Raw genomic sequence first — 21,177 nt, 5'->3', positions numbered from 1 at the left:
TAAATAGCTTATACAACAATTTATAACTTTATAAAGAAAATTGGAGTTTTTCAGTAAATACATAGCAAAGGATATTATATCAAAAATCGTGAAATTGAGGTAGAAATAAATTTAGATGTTTTCTTTTTTATAAATACAATAACATAAGCTTATTATAGTAAAATTAGATAATATTCTTGTTAAACACATAGTAGTGATTGTTAACTGGCATTTTCAACTATACTCAAATAAGAAATCATATAATGTATTTATCAGAATAATTATATTAAAAAATCTAATTAAAATTAGTCAAATTATAACATATAAATAAATGAAATTAATACATTTTTCACAACAATCGTTCTATCTTAAATAAAAAAAAAAAATATTATGTTACATTTACATTTTGTAAAAACTCAAATTATACAAATACTCAGATTATGGCAAAACAGAAAAAATTATTTATAATATAAACAATATATAAACCAATTTGGTTCATCGTGTTATAAATCCATCGTAATTTATTTAATAAATGATCTTAGTTATTTTCAGATGCAATTTTTAATCAATGCGTTCTTTTTTTTCATTTTTAGTGTATGTTTTTTGGTAGAACATAATAAATAAGTATAAGAATAATATTCCATTGGCAATACAATACATAACAAATAGTTTAGGAAAGTTGCAATCAAATAGGTACAAACACGTTTGGTAGGCTATTATTATTAAAAATTGTACCTGTAAAAAATAAATATTTTAATTATTAACTTAATTTATAGATTGATATGTGATTCATTAAGGATAAAACATATATTTTCTTAGAAACTATTAAATATTTTTAATATTTGTAAAGGAAAATATGTTATTATTAATCAGTATACAATAAATAGTAATAAAATAATTTTTTTTTATCGCTTAAAAACCTAAAATTTATTGTGTTTAATGTGAACCCCTTTTTTTTTAGTTTGATGACATGAATCAGTCTCGCACAGTCAGCCTAACAGTACACACGTTTTTTCGGCATTCCCGTGTTATGACTAACGTGTTTATTTTAGTTCTAACTAAATTCTATGCATGTTTTCTTCTTTTTTTTCTCTTCCACCTATATAGTCGTTAAAGAAAACTCAGAATTTCTGCAACGTCTTCCAGTTGTTACTCATCTACCCTTACAGAGGATAGTAATTATAGTAATTTTTTTTTTTTTAATTGTACATCTCGGTCAATAAAATTATATCTACTTTCTATCGTTTCCAAGGTGCCGTCGCACACGGTGACCTTTGGACTTTTGATCAAGATAGTTCCATGTCGACCAACAGGACTCCAAATAAAGATAAAACTGTTTCGCCTATTAAAATTATCAACAATAAAATTGTAAACAAAAATAGCAAAAACATGGATTCTACCCCACAATCTAATAAAAGATTTTTAGCTTCATCACCATCATCGCTGTCGCCATCTGCTGATGTCATCAAAAAAACAAAATTATTCGCTACTCCAAACCGCTAGTATTCTTGTTGATACTATTGATGATGTCGAAAATATTGAGAATGATAACAATAGCAATGATATACACAAGTCTACCCGTCAGGATCACTTGAATACCACCAAACATACACATATGAATGTCAAGTTACCACCTCCTACCTTCATAAAAAGAGTACTAAATTTCTCAGATCTATTCAAAGAGTTTACAAAATTGATGGGCCCAAACACATTTACGTGCAAATCAACATCTACCCATCTAAAGGTTTAAACCGCAAACCCGGATAATTATAGAAAATTAATTCATCTCCTCGAGGAAAATGAAGCTGAGTACCACACATATACAATCAAGTCCCAAATTTTAAGATAAACTCATAGATTATAACAAACTGTACTGTCCTAATAGTGTACGTAAAAACTTGACACGGCACCGCGCTACGCTCTAGGCTGGCGCTTACCCGCGTCTCTATCGATATCAGCCGTACACCTATTAAAATGACAATCGGTGTTTCCCGCCCTTGACACTGTGACAAGGTGATAAATATGTATTACTGATAATGCGTTCTGTTCCGTTTACAACGTTAGCCTTGACTGGTTGTTGCGTTTCTTTTATTGAACTTTCGTTTTATTTTTTCTCGTTTGCGATTCTATTAGTATTATTAACTTATATCGAACTAACGAAGGATATATAAATGCAACCTACTGTGCGAAGTGTAATTTGAATAAATAAATATATATAGACGTATACGTATATATATATTTTCTTGTACTATCATAGTGCCTATTGTGGTGTTAAAACAGCTATATATATATATGAAGAGTGAATGTGTCAAACGTTCTATGTGCCAAAAAAGTGAAAAATTGTTTTATTTCTGATTTATGTTCTATTTGCCAAAGGCCACAATCTTGTATGTGTTTCAAATGTCAATTAAATTTTTTACTTGTACAAAATTGCATTCATAGATGGTGTTCGTTATGTGAGACATGCCCATGTTACCATCGTTTTTTGTGTTTTCTGAACAAATATGTTTTTGGCACATAGAACGTTTGACACATTCACTCTTCATATATTGTGTGGTGCTCAGTGGATTAGTGAATACATGTCAATTGTACCTATTGGATTACGCGTCAAGCTTATATACTTATAATCATGCTGAAATTTTTATATACCCATTAAACATTGATTAATAAAATATACAAAATATATTACAATGCGCACATGCAGAATCATATCCTAATAAAAATTGTGCCAGACATTAAGAGTAATAATCCATGCTTGGAAATGGGGCGTGGGCATGACTATAATTATCATTAAATATTTATCAATCGCACCTTTCCACCACTAAAGTATAAAAATGTTAACTTTTAAAGTACTGATCGAAAAGTTGTTATTGAGCTGTTCTAAATTTTGTTCAAAGGCGATCGTAATAGATTTGTGTATTTAAGTCAAAAGTTAATATTATAACAATATAATACAAAATAATCTTTCCCAATATTATGAAATATTTTAAATTTTATATTTAAAAAAATGGAAATAAATGAAAGTAAATCTATATTTTTAGTTTATTAAAAACAATATTCATAGAGTACGAAAGTTAATTCCAAACGATCGATATTCAATTTTAATTGGTATTATTTATTTGTTACTATATTTATATATCATATATGTAATTATTGGTAGAGCGTATGTAATATTTTACACGATAATAATACTTTAAAGTATACTTAAAACATATAAAAAATATTTAATATATATAACGGAAATTTGTTTATTACAAACCATTTAATTATTTGCGAGTTAAATATAATATTAAATAAATATTCTTGGTTCATAGTCATATAATTCTTAATTTATCATTTATTTTTTTTTTTAGCATCATTACTTATAATTAACAGAGTTAAGAAATTAATTTATTTAATTGGCCCCATAATTTGTAGTATAATATTATTATGCTACTTATAAAATAAGAAATTATCTAGTTAACAAAATAACGGATCGATAAAAATGTATTGATCAGTATTTTAAAATTAATTAATATTTTTATATCCCGGAAAGATAACAGGTGCGGCCGAGAAATATCTCGCACTTCACACTTCACTTCCAGTCTACATTTTAAGATATTAATGATCTCTGAAATAATAGATCAAAAGTTGCGGAAAAATAAGGAGAAATTGTACCAATCATTTTCTTAATTAGATTTCAGCCATTCTCATATCGCATTCAATTACTTCCCTTTATCTCTTTTTTGATCTTCCTCTACCTCATCTTTCTTCAACATTCATTTCCATAACTGTTCTTATAGCTTCCGAATCCTTTTCTCCTCATAACTTAACCAAACCATCATAGCCTATTTTCTCATCTTATCCACGATTAACGTTAGACATACATAAAATTTTAATGACGTCGCTTTCGCAGTCACTGAGTGTTTATTGTCAATTATGATTATCAATAGATATACTTTCTGTATTGCCAGTTAGTGTATTCATAAATTCACAATAATGTGCCTTACCACCATTGATAATAAATACTGTGTACTTGCGAATATCGACGCCATAAAAAACCAATTAACTACCTGTATTTGTAATCCTTTGTTTATTATACATGTATATTAACTCAAAAAATATAAACTTTAAATGTTTACATTTAATAAACTAATCAAGTTATATTAAAAATTCAAATGTCATTTACTGTTAAATTAAAAACTCAAACATTTTATTAAATAAAAAATGTGTTCCCATTTGAAAAAAAAGATAACATCTTTACAAGGCATACGGGATGAACTTAAAAAGCATTACAAAATTAATAATTTAAGATTAATGTGTAACTAAAGATAACCAAAAAATAATAATTTAAATTATTTTTATTCTGTAAGTAATTGAATGAGTTATGATAAAAAAATCACTCTGCATAAGCTACCAGTTAACTCTTCAAATTTTTATTCAAAAATCAGCTACCTGTAATTTTTTTTTTGATAAATTTTTCATTTTTAGTATTATAAAAATATTATAAGAAATATTTTTTAATTAATTGAAATATATATTTCTTTTAATTTGTAAAAAATAATATCACGTTAGCCATGTTTAGAGCAGATTTTAATGCAAAATTTAGATATATTTTACCAAATTTGTTTTTAATTTACTCTAGAAAACTTCTATGTATCCATAAAAACTTTAGGATAAACACTTATTATGTTACAAATATTTTAAGACCTTCGCCACCTCCCTGGTTGCAGGGATTCCTGAGTTCAGATCCCCTCATAGACATAAAATTATATTAGCTAGGCTAGAGAGTCAACTACACTACATTCTAAAAGCTATCTAGACCTACTATACACAATTTCTAATTATGCTCCGGTGTACATTATAATTAAATTTAAGAAAACTTTTTATAGTATACCAAAAATTTAACTTTGTGAAATAACTATTTTCTTTATCGTTAAACACAAATTTTTATTCAAACTTACAATCTGTATTCTAGTTAAATATTTTTTCCACCATAAAAATTTTTGTATTTGAGGTCCTAATGCAGATAAAAAGTAATAACTATACATAATAACATGGACTGTTGCATTTATAAGGCCACATAGAAGCAACTGTTCTCCTGTAAAAAAAAAAAAAAATTAAAAAAAAATTAGAGTTTCCATAAATTTATTTCCCAAGATAAATTTCTATTGAAAATGTTGAATGTTCGTTTCTAATTGTTTTATTCAACTAATAATTGAAAATTTTACATTTTTCAAAAAAAAAATCAAAAAGTAAATATTTATTTAACATATCATTTTTTCAAACATATTCGACGTGCNTTCTCCTGTAAAAAAAAAAAAAAATTAAAAAAAATTTAGAGTTTCCATAAATTTATTTCCCAAGAGAAATTTCTATTGAAAATGTTCATTGTTCGTTTCTAATTGTTTTATTCAACTAATAATTGAAAATTTTACATTGTTCAAAAAAAAAATCAAAAAGTAAATATTTATTTAACATATCATTTTTTCAAACATATTCGACGTGCGTTAGTCACATGTAAATTGGTTTATAAAATCGCTGGTAATTCTCACAATACTATCCCTTTGACTTGTTTTTTACCAAACGTCTGATAAGATGTACTCAGTTTAGTTGTCCCCACTAATTACCCATCCCAACCAAGGAGTATGGATATTAATTACGATTGTCTAACATTCTAATTCATCATAGATGAATAATGCACTTATACGGGCGTACTAATATTTCAATAATAGGCATAAATAGTATAAAAAATGAAATATACAGATGTTTAAAAAGTAAGGAAACAGGTTGTTGTTACAAATAATGAGGACAATAGAAACTCATTTCCTTACTCATTGTATACTAAATGTTTTATTTTAAAAAGAGAAAAATATGGTATTTAATAGCAATCAAACCTTTTATAAGCTTAAGATATGCCCAACATGAGATTACCATGTTACAATGATGATAAATATGCAGAAATGTTACTTGCGATTGTTTTTTTCGTAGAACAAAAAACACCTAGAAAATTTTTATAAAATTAAATACATTATACAAGTTGATTGAATTAATATTAACTACTAGGTTTCTATATTTTGTACAATACTACATTATAATGTGTTTTTTACACCTCTTTTTAACCAAGTATAATAGAAAATAATTGTAATTTTTAAAAAATAAAGGCTTGGGTATGACACGAATCTGATTTATTTTTATAGTTAAACATTTTAAGCCGAAAAGTAAATGATGAAAGTGTAAGACTACATTTTTAAAGCAAATAAAAATAATTTTTTTTAACCAATGATGTATTTTTCTTTAACAAAAAACGACAAGTTTTGTAATACTATACAATTAACGCTAAAATTTCTTTGATTTTATACGTTTTGTTCAGAATAGAATTTATTTAAATAAAAAGTTCAAATTTTTTAATTTCTACAATTTTTTTGTAAATCTATTATTTATGCACTGCACTAAAAAACAATGAAAAATGTATAGTTATCCAAAATAATTGAGGTTTAAAAATTTAGACTTTTATGGATGTGTTAATTTTTTCTGATTTACTTAAAATTTTAGGTATGTCATTTTTATAAGTATTTAAACTAATTTAGATTGTATAATTTCAGAAAAATTTATAAATCATCTTGATTTATTAATCAATTCTATTAAGAATTTTAAAACGTTTTAAATGTCTCATAAGACCAATGTACATTCTAAAATGTTAGGTGTTTAAACACGTTTAGAAAACAGTTTAATCATAGTATGTTTTCAATCTAACAAACTTTGTTTAAGGTATGTTTTTTTAATATTTAGAATTAATTTTTTTTCCAAAATTTCAAAATACACATTTTTAAATTCTTTTCTACAAAAATGTGTGATGGGTCTAAGACTGTTATGTACAATTCAATGTTATGCATTTTCATTACACATTTTTATTTATCAATGAATAATTTATAATCTATTACTATAAATACAATATTTTACTATAGAATTTATAGCTCACAACTTGTACAAAAACAAATAAATACATCGTGTGTCATAATAATTACACTGTTATTATTAATTATTATATAGGTGTTCAGTAAGTTAGGAAAGGGGTTTCTATTGTTAGAAATAATGCGAATAATAAAAATCCGTTTCATTACTTACTAAACACTCTATATGTTTTCTAGTCTCTGATTCAGAAAAAAAACTGACCATGATATTCTTAGGTTAAGCGCCATTTTCAGTACCATATAAAAAGCATTATATCTCACACCCCAAATTTAGTTAGTCTNTAATTTTTTTTCCAAAATTTCAAAATACACATTTTTAAATTCTTTTCTACAAAAATGTGTGATGGGTCTAAGACTGTTATGTACAATTCAATGTTATGCATTTTCATTACACATTTTTATTTATCAATGAATATTTTATAATCTATTACTATAAATACAATATTTTACTATAGAATTTATAGCTCACAACTTGTACAAAAACAAATAAATACATCATGTGTCATAATAATTACACTGTTATTATTAATTATTATATAGGTGTTCAGTAAGTTAGGAAAGGGGTTTCTATTGTTAGAAATAATGCGAATAATAAAAATCCGTTTCATTACTTACTAAACAATCTATATGTTTTTTAGTCTCTGATTCAGAAAAAAAACTGACCATGATATTCTTAGGTTAAGCACCATTTTCAGTACCATATAAAAAGCATTAAATCTCACACCCAAAATTTAGTTAGTTTTTTAATCTTCTTCGAAACTACCTCTTATTTCAAACACCTTTTTAAACTAATCCCAAATTTTATTGAATCACCTGCAAAGCACTTGCGTTAAAACATGATTTATTTTTTATTAAAATTAAATGTATTCCAAAGGCATCGGTATTAACACTTTTAATATAAACTTGAAACCTTAAGGTACTGACAAATACTGCTTAACATTATATCGGAGCAACTATAAAACTTCTATTCATTATATAATTAAAAAACTTTCTTATTAATGATAAATAATAAAAACTGTTTTGTNAATCTTCTTCGAAACTACCTCTTATTTCAAACACCTTTTTAAACTAATCCCAAATTTTATTGAATCACCTGCAAAGCACTTGCGTTAAAACATGATTTATTTTTTATTAAAATTAAATGTATTCCAAAGGCATCGGTATTAACACTTTTAATATAAACTTGAAACCTTAAGGTACTGACAAACACTGCTTAACATTATAAAACTATAAAACTTCTATTCATTATATAATTAAAAAACTTTCTTATTAATGATAAATAATAAAAACTGCTTTTTAAACATAGTCTAAGAAGTTAATAATTATTTTTAACGAAATTTGAACAAATAATAATAGTAGCCAATGTTATAAGGGTTGTCAGTTATATCTGAGATACGCTATATATAATTTTCTAAATTTTCAACAGACTAAGCTTCTTAACCGTAGTTGTTCTTATATACATATTTTTTCAAACATGTTCAGAAAAAACAACAGTTTTAGTCATCAAATTAATAATGGGGTAAGTACTAATAAGATAGTTAAAAATATGATTTTTGAGATTGAAGGATATGTGTTGTTATTGTCAGGATTTCAAAAATCGGCAAAATATTATAGTTACATAATATGTTAGTCATACTGTTTTATTAATACTATTTAAGGCAGTTATATTTGATAAGATACATAGTAAATATATAAGATTTTTAGCTTGAAACATAAAATATTTTTTTTAATTAAATTCATTTTTTAATTTTTTTGACACTCAGTTTAGAAAATTAATTACTTACGGTATCGGTGAGATCCATTAATTTTGATACGAAGAAAAACCACGATGCTTTGTTAAGCTAAAAAAATAAAATACCTCTATTAGAACAAATAATTTGTTAAAAGTAATGCGTAAAATAAGTCATAATTAAAAATTTTTACATGAAAATTAATTTTTAAAAGAAAAAAAGTTTCAATAAAATTAAATGACATTAATGAAATATGTTCTTACAACTACAACTATACTAAAATGATCCGTTTATCAAACCATTTAATTGCATTAGAAATAAAAATAATTTAGAGATTATGAAATTTAGAGATTTATGTGTGTTGCAAAGACGAATGCCATATTTACTATCTTTATAATAAGGTGTTCAAATTTTTTTGGTACTCATCTATGCTTACTATTTCTTAAGATGGATTCTTCTACCTTACTATTTCCAAGCTAGTTTAAATGGACGGTGTTTCTGTGTATACTCGTCCAATCCTACTCCACTCTTCTTAATTTGAGTACTAACATGTATTACTCACCATATTATACATATTATGTATAGTTACATTTAAAAAAATGTCAATTCACATTATTTTTATGAATTTCGGTACAGTATTTATAATTTCGTTGACCTTTAACTCTAAAGACTCGAGATGTTAAGACGACTCCTTCGAACTAACTAGTTTCGAAATGCTGGTTATCGGAAAACAGCCAGAGTTTGAACTGATCGAGTTGTTTCCCGTTCAAAGCAGTATATTTTTGTTCTGTGCGATGCAAATAGCGTTTTTGTTAATTATTATTTTTTTCATAAGTGATTACTAACAATCCTTAAACTCATCAAGGCTAGTAGAGTATTTTTATTATTTAATGTTTTGAGCCAAATTTTTGTTTTGTAAAATGTGCCATAAGCATGTGATGCAATTAAAATCTCTTTTTTATATATTTATTCTTAGGTGCCCCAATTTCGTTTTAGGTACCCCTTATAATATAACTAATGTTTTCAGAAACCACTCGTCATGTTCTTATTATTTCTATGTTTTTTTTTTGTAATATTATTCAGGTCCCCGAGCAATGACGGTCGTGATTCAAAACCGTCACTTTGTTTTATTTTATATATATTTATTTATTATATTATTTTAATAATTAAAATATTATTAAAATAATCAATTATTGATGTCTTGCATATTTTACCAGGGTGTCTCAAAATCTTGTAAGGTAAGTCACTTACTTGCGGGTATACTTGGGGCGTATAAACGCCGTATTTCAGCAATAATTTTGTTATTAATGATCATCTCAATTATTTATTTAATTAATTATATCTTAATTAAAAAAAAATGTAAATGTAATAATATTTTAGTAATGTTATAGATTTATTTTTTATTATCTTTAATTTACAAATTTGGAAAAATTAATTAAATTAGTCTAGAAAAAGTGTTGAATCTAGTAAGGGCCTATATACCAAAAGTAAGATATGATGTAATAGACAAAAAATAGTTTTTAAGAGAGATGGATACGGTGATGCAGGGAATAATTGGTAATGAAGATATGTCGGTAATGAGTGAAAAGGATATGAAAGAGCACATGGAGGGTGTAATTTTAGAAGTAAGTATGAGGCTAGAGAAAGAATCCTCGATTTTGTAGTATCGTATGATTTTGCTGTGGTTAATACTTATTTTAGAAAGAAATAACAACATTATATAACTTATAAAAGTAGGAGTAATAGATCACAGAATGATTAGTTTATGTAAAGAGAGATAGCATAAAGAGAGTAAAAGACTGGCTGGTGGTACTGGAGTAAAACTAAATTCCAGAATTAGACAATATCTAAATCCACTGCACCATAATATGCACCTTAATTTTAAATATAATTGTAAAATATCTTACCTCAAGCAAAAGATTTTTGTTTGAACTTCTTGGTAATGGATGACATAAATAATTAAAATGATGATTAATTGCTCCAGGTGTTGTAAAAAACTGTAAAATAATAATATGTACTTAGACAGAAAAAAAAACGTCAACACAATAAATAAATTTATGGTTAATATATAGACAATAATAATTTCTTGTTAATTAATCATACATTTTTGTTAGATGAATATAAAATTTATGAAATAAATAAATGTTTCATTAAAATCATTATATCATCATTATAATTGATTTAACAGTAAAAACATTGTCAGCTGTATTTTTTCCAGTGTAAATATAAAATAATATAAATAAGAAGATAATAACGACTCAATTGTATAAGTTAGCACCATTTGAAAGGAAAAACTGTGTCTTTTAACTATATGTTAAAAATTAAAAGTTATGATCCTAAAAAGTAGTTATTAGTTGATATATCAAAAATTATATATAACTAAAAGAAATTTAAAATTATTTTTCCAATATTGTATAAATTTGCGAGCAGGTGAGTTATACATAAACCGATCACTCAGTATAAGTTTTAAAAAAATTATCTATGTGCGAATAGCCATCGAAATTGACACAAAAAATTTAATTTTCGTATAAAAATCACTTAATATTGTAATGCTGTTTTGGTATTTAAAACTTTTATAACTTTTTGAAAAATGAAAGAACCAAATTACTTTTTTATAAAAATACGTTACGTCTTTCTCTTTGATTTGATATAATTTTTTTGAACTTTTACATTATGATAATGTATTATGATTGTATTATAATGTATTTTACATGAAAACAGAGGGTAATTTTATTAAGTATTTTTTTCACGAAGATTTAATTTTTTTAACTAAACTTTTGAAAAAGTTCCGGAAATCCTATGTCTTTTAAACATATGTTAAATTAAATCTGTGAATGCAATACCATTTACAAGAGTTATTTACGATCGTTGAGTCCAAAAAATCAGTTTCAGTTAGTCTAAAGATGATGGTGCAATTCGCACAAGTCGCGTAAAATTGCCAACAAAATCGATATAACTACTGAAACAATGACTTGAACGTCAGTAGAAACGACACGCAGAAACAGAATAGCAAAACCATCATCACAATATGCGCGACGAAAATGTTCGCTTTCAAATGAGCCAACACAAGGCCAGATTAGCCAGAATCACCAGAGCAAACGTCAAAAACCGGTGTTGTCCTAAAGATGCTATGGTCCCGCCTCAGCTACTCCAATCTTCCCCTCAACCCAAATGCTGATGACAACAAGGAAAGAAGTCGGAGGACGGAAGGAGCTTTGTGTGGTTTAGAGAAACGAATTGCAATGTGACTTTATTATGAATACAACGTATCATAGGGGAGATTTTCAATCATACCATTATAGTCCAACAAACACTCTAGAACTATATGGCGTTAAGTTTTCAAGGGTGACGAAACATAAATCAAATAAAAAACACAAATTGGATGCAAGATTTTACTTGGTTACGGTGTGTTCGTACAAGTGCAATCGATCGAATACTGACACGAAGTAGGGACATATAGTGGTTAAAACAATGAATTTTTTCGCATAACTAGTTGTGGTAGAGCAAGTGGTGTTTCCAGTCACAACAAAATCTATAAAAATACGCACTCTCGTAACTACATATCTAACAGAATAACTATGTCTCACGCAATATCTGTAAAATAGACTGGTTGATAACATTTGGTATCACTAAAATGTTGTAACCACTAACAAAAACAAGAACAGAGTAAAGAAGTTAAGTTTAACAAGTCCATTTCAAAATATTTCTGAGACTTATTTATGGCCAGTCAGTTGATTTATAGCAACAAAATATAAATGGTTCGAAACAATACCACTAAAATACATTTTAGTATAGCAATAAACATAAAATAAAATTAATTTTTAAAAAACAATGAAAGATTACAAATCAAAATTATATGTATTCTCAAAACAAAACCATTCAATAAAAAAATAGCAGATCATAAATAATAGTATCACTAAAAACTAATACATAATTGTGTTATTACTGTAAAAGACACAAAAATAATCTCTAACTTACTTAATAAGTTTAGTTAGTATACCAGAAAATTAAAAAACGAAAAAGTTAAGTTAAATAATTAAATTTAACATGTAAATATTAATGTATTAATTTCTAGCCTTGAATAATTAAAAAAATATATTAACGTTAACCAACAAATAATACAAATTACCACTAACCAGTGAAACCATATAAGCATTAAAAGCAACTTGAATAATATTGTAGAGCAGCATTGGGTACTTCAAATTAATTGGATTTCGATTTTCCATTATTTTTGGACCAAATTTCAATATGAATATTAAATAAATAATCACAATTGAAAATACTGGTATTGGAGATCTCATGAACATCCAAGAATCGACTTCATCATCTGTAAAAAAAAATTAATTTATATATGCGTTTTAATGTTTGTGTTTTTAATATTATTAAATTAAAATCATAAATTTTATTGCAAAATAATCGAGTTAATTGATATGTAATGTGCACAGAAACTGACAGAAGGTGATTTAACAAGTATTTAATGCATTTGTTGAAACTAGAACTACCATTCATCATCGCTACGCTACGCCAAGTACATCCTTACATTGGATTCATTCATTGGAATTATTTTATCCATTCGTAATACATATCGCCTCANGAAGGTGATTTAACAAGTATTTAATGCATTTGTTGAAACTAGAACTACCATTCATCATCGCTACGCTACGCCAAGTACATCCCTTACATTGGATTCATTCATTGGAATTATTTTATCCATTCGTAATACATATCGCCTCAACGTTTGTTTTGAGTTTTAGTGAGTATTTACTTGCCAACCACTTTCCTACGAGAGCGATTTTATGCTACTTTTAAGCACTTAAAACTTAAAATTAGTAAAATAATTTTAATATGAATAAGAAATTTCTTCTCGCGAGTGGCGACTACAGTGATGGGATACTTGATCTTTATTAAAGTTATTGAATCTAAATGAGATAAAAATCAAAGGCGTTGAAAATTTATTCTAACATAAAAAGCATCAAGAAAAAAATGCAAAAAAATCCCTTGCCATAGGCGGGTTGGAAACTTGTACCCCAAGTGAGTCAAACACAAGTTTTACCAACTCGGCAACCGTACGTCGCTACCGTTCAGCTAAAAAAAATAGCTATTTAAGCTAGTTCAAATTTCAAAGTTATTTTTCTATATTTCAAAAAAGCAAAAAAATTTAAGTAAGTTTAACTTTCTATGCTATATCAATTTTACTTATATAACATTTATGAAAATCTGTGTACTCCCCTTGTCAGGTATTTTAAAATAAAATAAAATTCAAAACCCAGAATTTTAATACAAAAATAGCATATTTTTGAATACGGTAATCATTTTTACCATGAAGACAAATCCAGAGGTCAAATTTTTTTTTTCAAATTAAAGTATATTACAATAGCTTTAATTTAATATATATATAAAAGTGTCAGTCTTTCCGAAACATTTTCAAAAGTTAAGTTGAAAAGTTAATTTTTTGTAAAAAAGTTACCACTTTGAAACCCTTCCTGTGGGCTTATAAAGAGTCAAATTTTCACAAAAATATATAAAATGATAGGTAAATACCTAAAGGTATCTATAAAAAGTATATATATAATCATTCGGTTTTTTTTTAAAAAAGTTATGGCAATTTTAAGTAAAAAAAATTGAAAAAATTGAGGGTAATGTCTTCACTAGATATGATATGTAATCATTAGACATATTGTTCATCAAAATCGGTCTAGCGAGAGCTGAGATTGAGTGTCCACAGACACAAAAAAAAAATAATAATAAAAATAAAAAAACACATCATAGTAAAATTAATACCTTCTCAGCTTCGCATTGAAGCTAAAATTGAAGTTATTTAATATTTTTTTGAAATAATGAGAGTAGAAAAATCATTATTGTTATAAACTATTACACAAGTTGTGTTGATCCAACAAATAGCTGACTACTCGTGCATATCCAAGTCAAATATTTTAATAACATTTAGTTCCGTCGTCGTACTATTTATTGTATAGATTATTATTGCGATTATTTTACTATTCATCTATTTCAATTACAATAAACATCTAATAAATATTAAGAACTGAATTTGTTTCTTAAATTTTTCCCGCTAAGTTTAAGAACTAAAAAACGACACTTAAGGTTAATTACTTTCAACAATAGTGCAACAAGTAATCTGTGACAGCGGAACAAACCAAGATCACAAAAAAATTGGTGTGGGATTAATCCATAAATCCTGTGATGAGACGGATCTACGGGTTGAGCCGAGAAGGGATTACCATTCAAACTGGACATGATAGTCTCGGGACGCGACTAAATCTAACCAACCTCCAACAACTTTCATTCAACACCATCACGATGAAGATATCGAAAATGTGAATGGAGCCATAAAAAACAATAATAATAAATAAAAAAACATATATACTTACATTGTTTACTTATATATTTAAATAGCCGTTTAAAAAATAATATAAAAATATATTATTTCTATGTTGAATCANTTAAATAGCCGTTTAAAAAATAATATAAAAATATATTATTTCTATGTTGAATCATGTTAAATATTAATTGTTAATTCATTACTAATATTTATTTTGACTATTACAATAATATAACTAAGTCATAACAGATTATCACGTTGCCTATTAGATATTGTGGTGATTATTTAAAAGAAAAAATAGGATCCTGATTTTAACTTTTTATATTAGATACTGTCACAGTAAAGTAATTTTAGTTATAATTTAAAAGTAGGTGTACAAAAAATAAAATAAAATATATTTATATGTATATATACATATAAATAATATTAATTGTTATAGATACTAAACTATAACACATAATACCATATATATTAAAATTGTAATCTGTCTATAATAATCAATGCATGTGTAAGCGATAAGTAAAATTATTATTATATTTTTTTCTCTAAAAAAAAAATTTAATTTACGTGCAATAATTATGCTAAGCTAATGAAAAAAAAAACGAAAGCATTGTGGGGTCGCGGCACAGTGTGGACGTAGCATAGTTGAGTCAAGTATAGATGATATCTGACAGTAATTAAAATCAATATCAAAAGAAACGCTTTGATGTAAATCTGTAGATAGTGTTTAATTTTAAGGAATTGGTGGATTTATTTTGGTATACCAAAAGCAAAATGAATTCTTATTTCCTTCATATTTCTGATTATTAGTTCTTTGATTTATAAGTATAATCAATTATACTTTATATAGTATAATATTATATCAATTATATTTATTCATAATATATGAATAAATAATTATTATAACAATTAAGTATAATATGAAATTGATATTTAATAATTAATGTTATAATTTTTATGGAGAATTTATAAAAAAATATGAAGTAGTTATTACTTTTAAGGCAAACTTGTATAAAAATTGAAAGGCTTGATACAAAATTTTTCTGANGTCAGATTAAATCTATACTGGACCCAACTATGCAACATCCCCACTATGCCGCGACCCCACTGTGCTGGGTTTTTTTTTATTATGAAATTAATGTGTTCACAAGGAATTTTAATCAGATTTAAAAATATACTTTTATTGTTCAATTTTTCGTGCTAATAAACAGCTGCCTCTATTTTAAAATTGTGTACAGATTATTTTGATTTAATAATTTATTCTATTTGATCAGTTTTCATAATGTAAATAGTTTCGAAATTTTTCATCATAGCTATATTCCACCAAAAAAAGATAAAATCTGAAAAATTGTTACATTTCTTAATTTTTGTACTAGCTTTAACTAGAATTAATAATTAAAATTTTTTAATTTATATGATGTTATAAGAAAAATAGTTAATAAAATTTTATTTTCTCGACATTTCCAATGCCCGTCAAAAATATTCATTCACACTAAGTATATAAACTGTTTATATTTTTGTTTTTAAATAAATAATAGATTAAAAAGTTAGTCCAACTTTAAATCTGAATTTATTATCATATTAATCCAATCTTTAGAACAATTTATTGAATACCATAATTAAAAANTTTTTAAATAAATAATAGATTAAAAAGTTAGTCCAACTTTAAATCTAAATTTATTATCATATTAATCCAATCTTTAGAACAATTTATTGAATACCATAATTAAAAAAATTCCTAGTTTGATTTTCATTAATGTATTTAATAATAATTAAAATACTCACCCCATACTAATTCTTTCTGCAACAGATCAATAAATGTATGACTAACGTCTGTTGTGAAATTCATTTTTAATCCTCCATCAGCATTCATCACGTATATTTTATTTACCTAGTTTATAATCAAAAAATCATTTATATTCATTAATAATTCTTGTAAATAGTATACTTAAATATAAAATTATTATATTTCTATACTTAGGTTAAAAAAACAAAACATAAAATTTCAATATTATTCCAGAGTAAAAAAGTTTTTAAACTAAAAAAAAGAGCGTGGAATAGATAGGAAAAATAAAGATGATACATGATATTATTTAAAATCACTATCATTAGAAACGCTTCGATGCAAATCTGTAAATAGTGTTTAATCTTAAGATATTGGTGAATTATTCAAAAGCAAAATAAACTTCTATTTCCTTCATTGTTCCCAATGAGTGGTTATACGATATATTAGTATAATATATGATTAAATATCTATTAGAGCAATTAAATATAGTATGAAATTGATACTTAATAATTTAGTATTGTAATTTTTACGGAGAAATTATAAAAAATGATAAAGTAGTTGTTACTTTTATGGCAGACGTGTATAAAAATTGAAAAGCTTAATACAAATCTTTTCAGAATGTAATTTGTTATTAATTATGAATAAATAGTCAACAAGAAATTTTCAACAAAGTCAAAAATTTTTTTTTCTCAAACAATATTTCGCGCTGATTTCAAAGTCATAATTTAATTTAATTCATCATCAGTAATTTTTTATATTTTTACTAATTACCTCAAAAGAGTATTACATATATAAAAAAAATAAGGGAAATTTTTTCAATTTTTAAGGGTAATGTCTTCAACTAGACACGATTTGTGACCTTTTAACGTATCGTTGAAAGAAATCGGTCCGGTGAGAGCTGAGAAATAGTGGCAAGAGACACAAAAGAAACACGTCATAGTAATATTAATAGCTTCTAAGCTTCGCATCGAAGATAATACAAATTAATTTGTTTTTCAATAGCGAGCAAGCTATAATCTGTTTCAATTAGCCATAAATTATTTTTATGGGCAATAAAAATGTGTAAATACGGAGTTATCACAAAAAATTTCCAAAAAAAATGTTACCATATAATTATATGATAATATTTTATTTATTATAAGTAATATTCAATTAAATTAAATGTGCAATTATGTATAATTATACAATTATATATAATATTAAAAAATTACAACAAAATAATAAATAAAATATTAACATCTATATGGTATTTCTTTTTAATGTGTGTATGTCTATTAATACATAAATTATTACAGATAAAATATCTGTAAGATGAATTATATCGAATTGTACTTGTAACAAATAATGACTACTGTATGCTGAACAGAAAATTATCAATAGAAAGCTGGTAGAAAATCACTAAACTTAAACAAGCAATAATAGAGATATGGTTTATTAGGTAAAAAAACTTAGAAGGGCAAAATTATTTAAAATTTTATTTTTGATATCATGTTATCAAACAAAAAATAGAAGTTCGAATAAAAAAAATTAATTTTTAGATATTTTATCCCTGAAGGGGTGAAAAAAATTATTTAACTATATTGTAGAGTTTTTTGAATCAAATAATATTCACCTTTACGAAAATTTAAAATGTTTAATAGTTTCTAAGAAAAAAAATGTATAAGGCCTTTATCTATAAGGTGGTACTTAAATAAGAAACGATGTTAGATAGCCATCAATTAGTTCTAAATAGTTTTAAAAAATAACTAAAATTTAAACATTATTATTTCAAAAAAAATTAATTACACTAAAGATATATAAGAGCGGTCAATATTGATGTTTGAATGTATTGTGACATATATATTGACATTATGAAAACTCTTACGCTAAATGTGGAACTATGAGCAGAAAGGGATTAGAGACACAGCAGAGGGATTTCAAACTAACTTCTCAAAACGAAATCATGGCATTGATAAGTATTCTTTTATAACTTTTTATCTAAAAAGGTAATCACGCATAGCTGAGCACTGACTATCAGATGGTACAGACCTAGTCATTCTACGAGTCAATTTCAGCTATAAGCGGTTCTTTTGCTCAGATCACTTCACTTATATAATATAACTGATAGGAAATATCGTAGGAAAACTGATAAACTAGCTGCAGTTCAAGAATTTCAATCAGACTTTGCTAAAAATTATCAAAATTCCACATTCTAAAAGCATATTACTATTTATATAGGTCACGTAAAAATTATCGGACAAATAGGGAAAAATGCCCTAAGAATGTTTGCAAAAATCATTGTCCATCAAGGACAGAATACAATAATGTTTTGAAAATGAGAATTCGTCATCATGAAAACTGAATTTTTGACATAATCGTGTTTTATTTATAAGCACATAGATAGAGTTTAAAAGTTTTTTACCTAGTTTATTCCTTGGGCAGGAAGTTTGTTTGATAATTATTTTTCTTGAATTTATGTGATAAGGATTATCAAAATTAATTTTATACTTTGTTTTTATGTTTTATTTTTGTATACAGAGTGTTTAGTAAATAAGTAATAAAGTCCATTATTACAAACACTGAGAACAATAAAAACTCGTTTTCTTACTTACTAAACACACTACATACTATCCATCATAAAAATAAAAAATATGGGTTTGATATAATTACAAATTAAAGTTTTTAAAACTTCGTCAAAGACTTAGGGTTCAAAATAACTGTTCAAAAATATGAAAATCAAAGTTAAAATATCACATATATAACTGGATTATAAAAATAGACATGTTTAACCATTCATAAATATTATTTTAAGCTTGAATAATGTCATCAATGACATTTACAAGTACATAAATTTATGTTCTAGCAAAATAATCTACATTTATGTAAAAAATAAACTTGCAAAAACAAAAATTAAGAGCGCTTTTATTCACTTTATTAGCATCTTTTGTTACACTGCGCATGTATCAATAACACAAAAATGTATCATATAACAAAGAAAAATTACAAACGACCATTAAAGTATACTCTTAATTATTATTTTAATCAGCTTTGAATGTAAGGCGTATACATATTATGTATATATTAATTTAAAAAAACCAAAATAGTAAAATTTAAAAAAATTAAATAAGTTATAAAAAAGTACCGATGAATTTAAAGTTAATTTTTTTTTTTAATTAGCTAATCATGTATATAATTAGAAAATTAGAAAAATTAGGTACAAAAACCTAATGGTTTTACAAGTAACATACTCTCCTTTTAAAAATAATAGTAAAACGTTAAATTTTTTTATTTCACAGAATTGCATAAAAACTATTTACAAGGAAATTAGGTAAAAGGAAAGCTTATATAACTTAGATAAAGTTATTAGTGTAATGTTCCTAAACAAAAAGAAATTTAGAATAAACTAATTTACTAAATTTAAACAATATCATTAAACATTGAAACAGATCAAATATACAAATAATTTTTAACAATTATTAAATTGAAGGAGGAGTATCTTATTTTGTTTGAGGATAAATTAGATATCATTATTTGGAATCTTAATTATATAACTTATTCAGTTAAAAATGTTTAAAATCATTTAAAAATTATTAGCTTTATAGAAAAAATAATTAACAATTTAAAAAGAATTAATCTAGCAGCTTTAAATTTACCTAATTTTTTTAAAAATTATTTTCAGATTAATTTAAATTGAAAATGTTATGTACAATAATTCTATTCTTAAATATGCCTCTTTTTTATTTTATTTTTCAAAAATTAAAAAACTTACTTAAAAACTCTTAAAACAATTTGATATATTTTTATCACTAATAAAAATTATAATTAGAAAAATTGTTTGAAATACAATGATTTGAAAAAAAATGATAGAATCTAAAACATACACACCGTTTCTTCTTGAAAACTGTAAATGATACAATAATGTTCGATAAGATTAATTTTAAGTAACAACGCAACAGAATTCTGGAAATTCGAGGTGAACGACAAGTGCAAAAATAATTTAAGAAATAAATTTTATTTTCGATTAATATGCATGATTGTCCCCAAGAATATAAATTGTCCTTCTCTTGACTTTTTATTTTATTAATTTTTACTATAGTTGTGTATTATATAATTTTGCAAAATAATATTTATTTTAATTACAAATTGATAAAATTGTATTTGTATTAAATTATATTATAAATTAAAGATACTTCAACACTGGGTTTGTTGAGCGGACAGTAAAACCAAATATTAAAAAAAAAATTTTCTCCCTAATAAAAAATATCTGTGGACGCCCTTGTTTAAAGAATTTTATTTTAAATTCTATTGTTTAAGCATCTGACTTAAATCGTTTGAGTAATGGTAATTGAACTGAAATATCAATTGCAATTTTAGTATCATACTTAATATATACTTTGTATTACTGATAAT

The 21,177-nt window shown here is 25.1% G+C and overlaps 1 protein-coding gene across 2 annotated transcripts; it reads right to left on the bottom strand.

Moving 5' to 3' along the window:
• Window positions 1-245: 245 nt before the first annotated feature.
• LOC126893790 (elongation of very long chain fatty acids protein AAEL008004-like) lies at window positions 246-20,681 on the bottom strand. Of its 2 annotated transcripts, XM_050664297.1 has the most exons (8): window positions 20,537-20,681; window positions 16,788-16,893; window positions 12,799-12,989; window positions 10,570-10,659; window positions 8,717-8,773; window positions 5,856-5,961; window positions 4,923-5,059; window positions 246-714 (listed from the first exon to the last, which is right to left on the bottom strand). In XM_050664297.1, exons 2-8 carry the CDS (start codon window positions 16,873-16,875, stop codon window positions 541-543), a joined length of 843 nt encoding a protein of 280 aa, XP_050520254.1. In that variant the 5' UTR covers window positions 16,876-16,893; window positions 20,537-20,681; the 3' UTR covers window positions 246-540. The 2 variants fall into 2 exon arrangements, with proteins under 2 accessions (XP_050520254.1, XP_050520255.1); XM_050664298.1 differs by lacking the exons at window positions 16,788-16,893; window positions 20,537-20,681 and adding an exon at window positions 14,774-15,001.
• Window positions 20,682-21,177: the final 496 nt, after the last annotated feature.

Source organism: Daktulosphaira vitifoliae, unplaced genomic scaffold (assembly GCF_025091365.1).
Source record: "Daktulosphaira vitifoliae isolate Bord-2020 unplaced genomic scaffold, ASM2509136v1 Scaffold_1, whole genome shotgun sequence".
NCBI classification, from domain to species: Eukaryota; Metazoa; Arthropoda; class Insecta; order Hemiptera; family Phylloxeridae; genus Daktulosphaira; species Daktulosphaira vitifoliae.
The sequence above is the reverse complement of the archived record's forward strand: the minus strand, read 5'-3'. Positions and strand labels throughout refer to the sequence as shown.

Bases quoted from the DNA above. Each gene is read 5' to 3' on its own strand.
- LOC126893790 (XM_050664297.1), bottom strand. From the start codon at position 16,875: ATGAATGCTGATGGAGGATTAAAAATGAATTTCACAACAGACGTTAGT. The intron at 10,660-12,798 runs GTTAGTGGTAAT...ATTATTTTACAG, and splicing joins ATGCTTATATGGTTTCACTG to TTTTTTACAACACCTGGAGC. The intron at 8,774-10,569 runs GTAAGATATTTT...TTATTTTTTTAG, and splicing joins ACAAAAATCTTTTGCTTGAG to CTTAACAAAGCATCGTGGTT.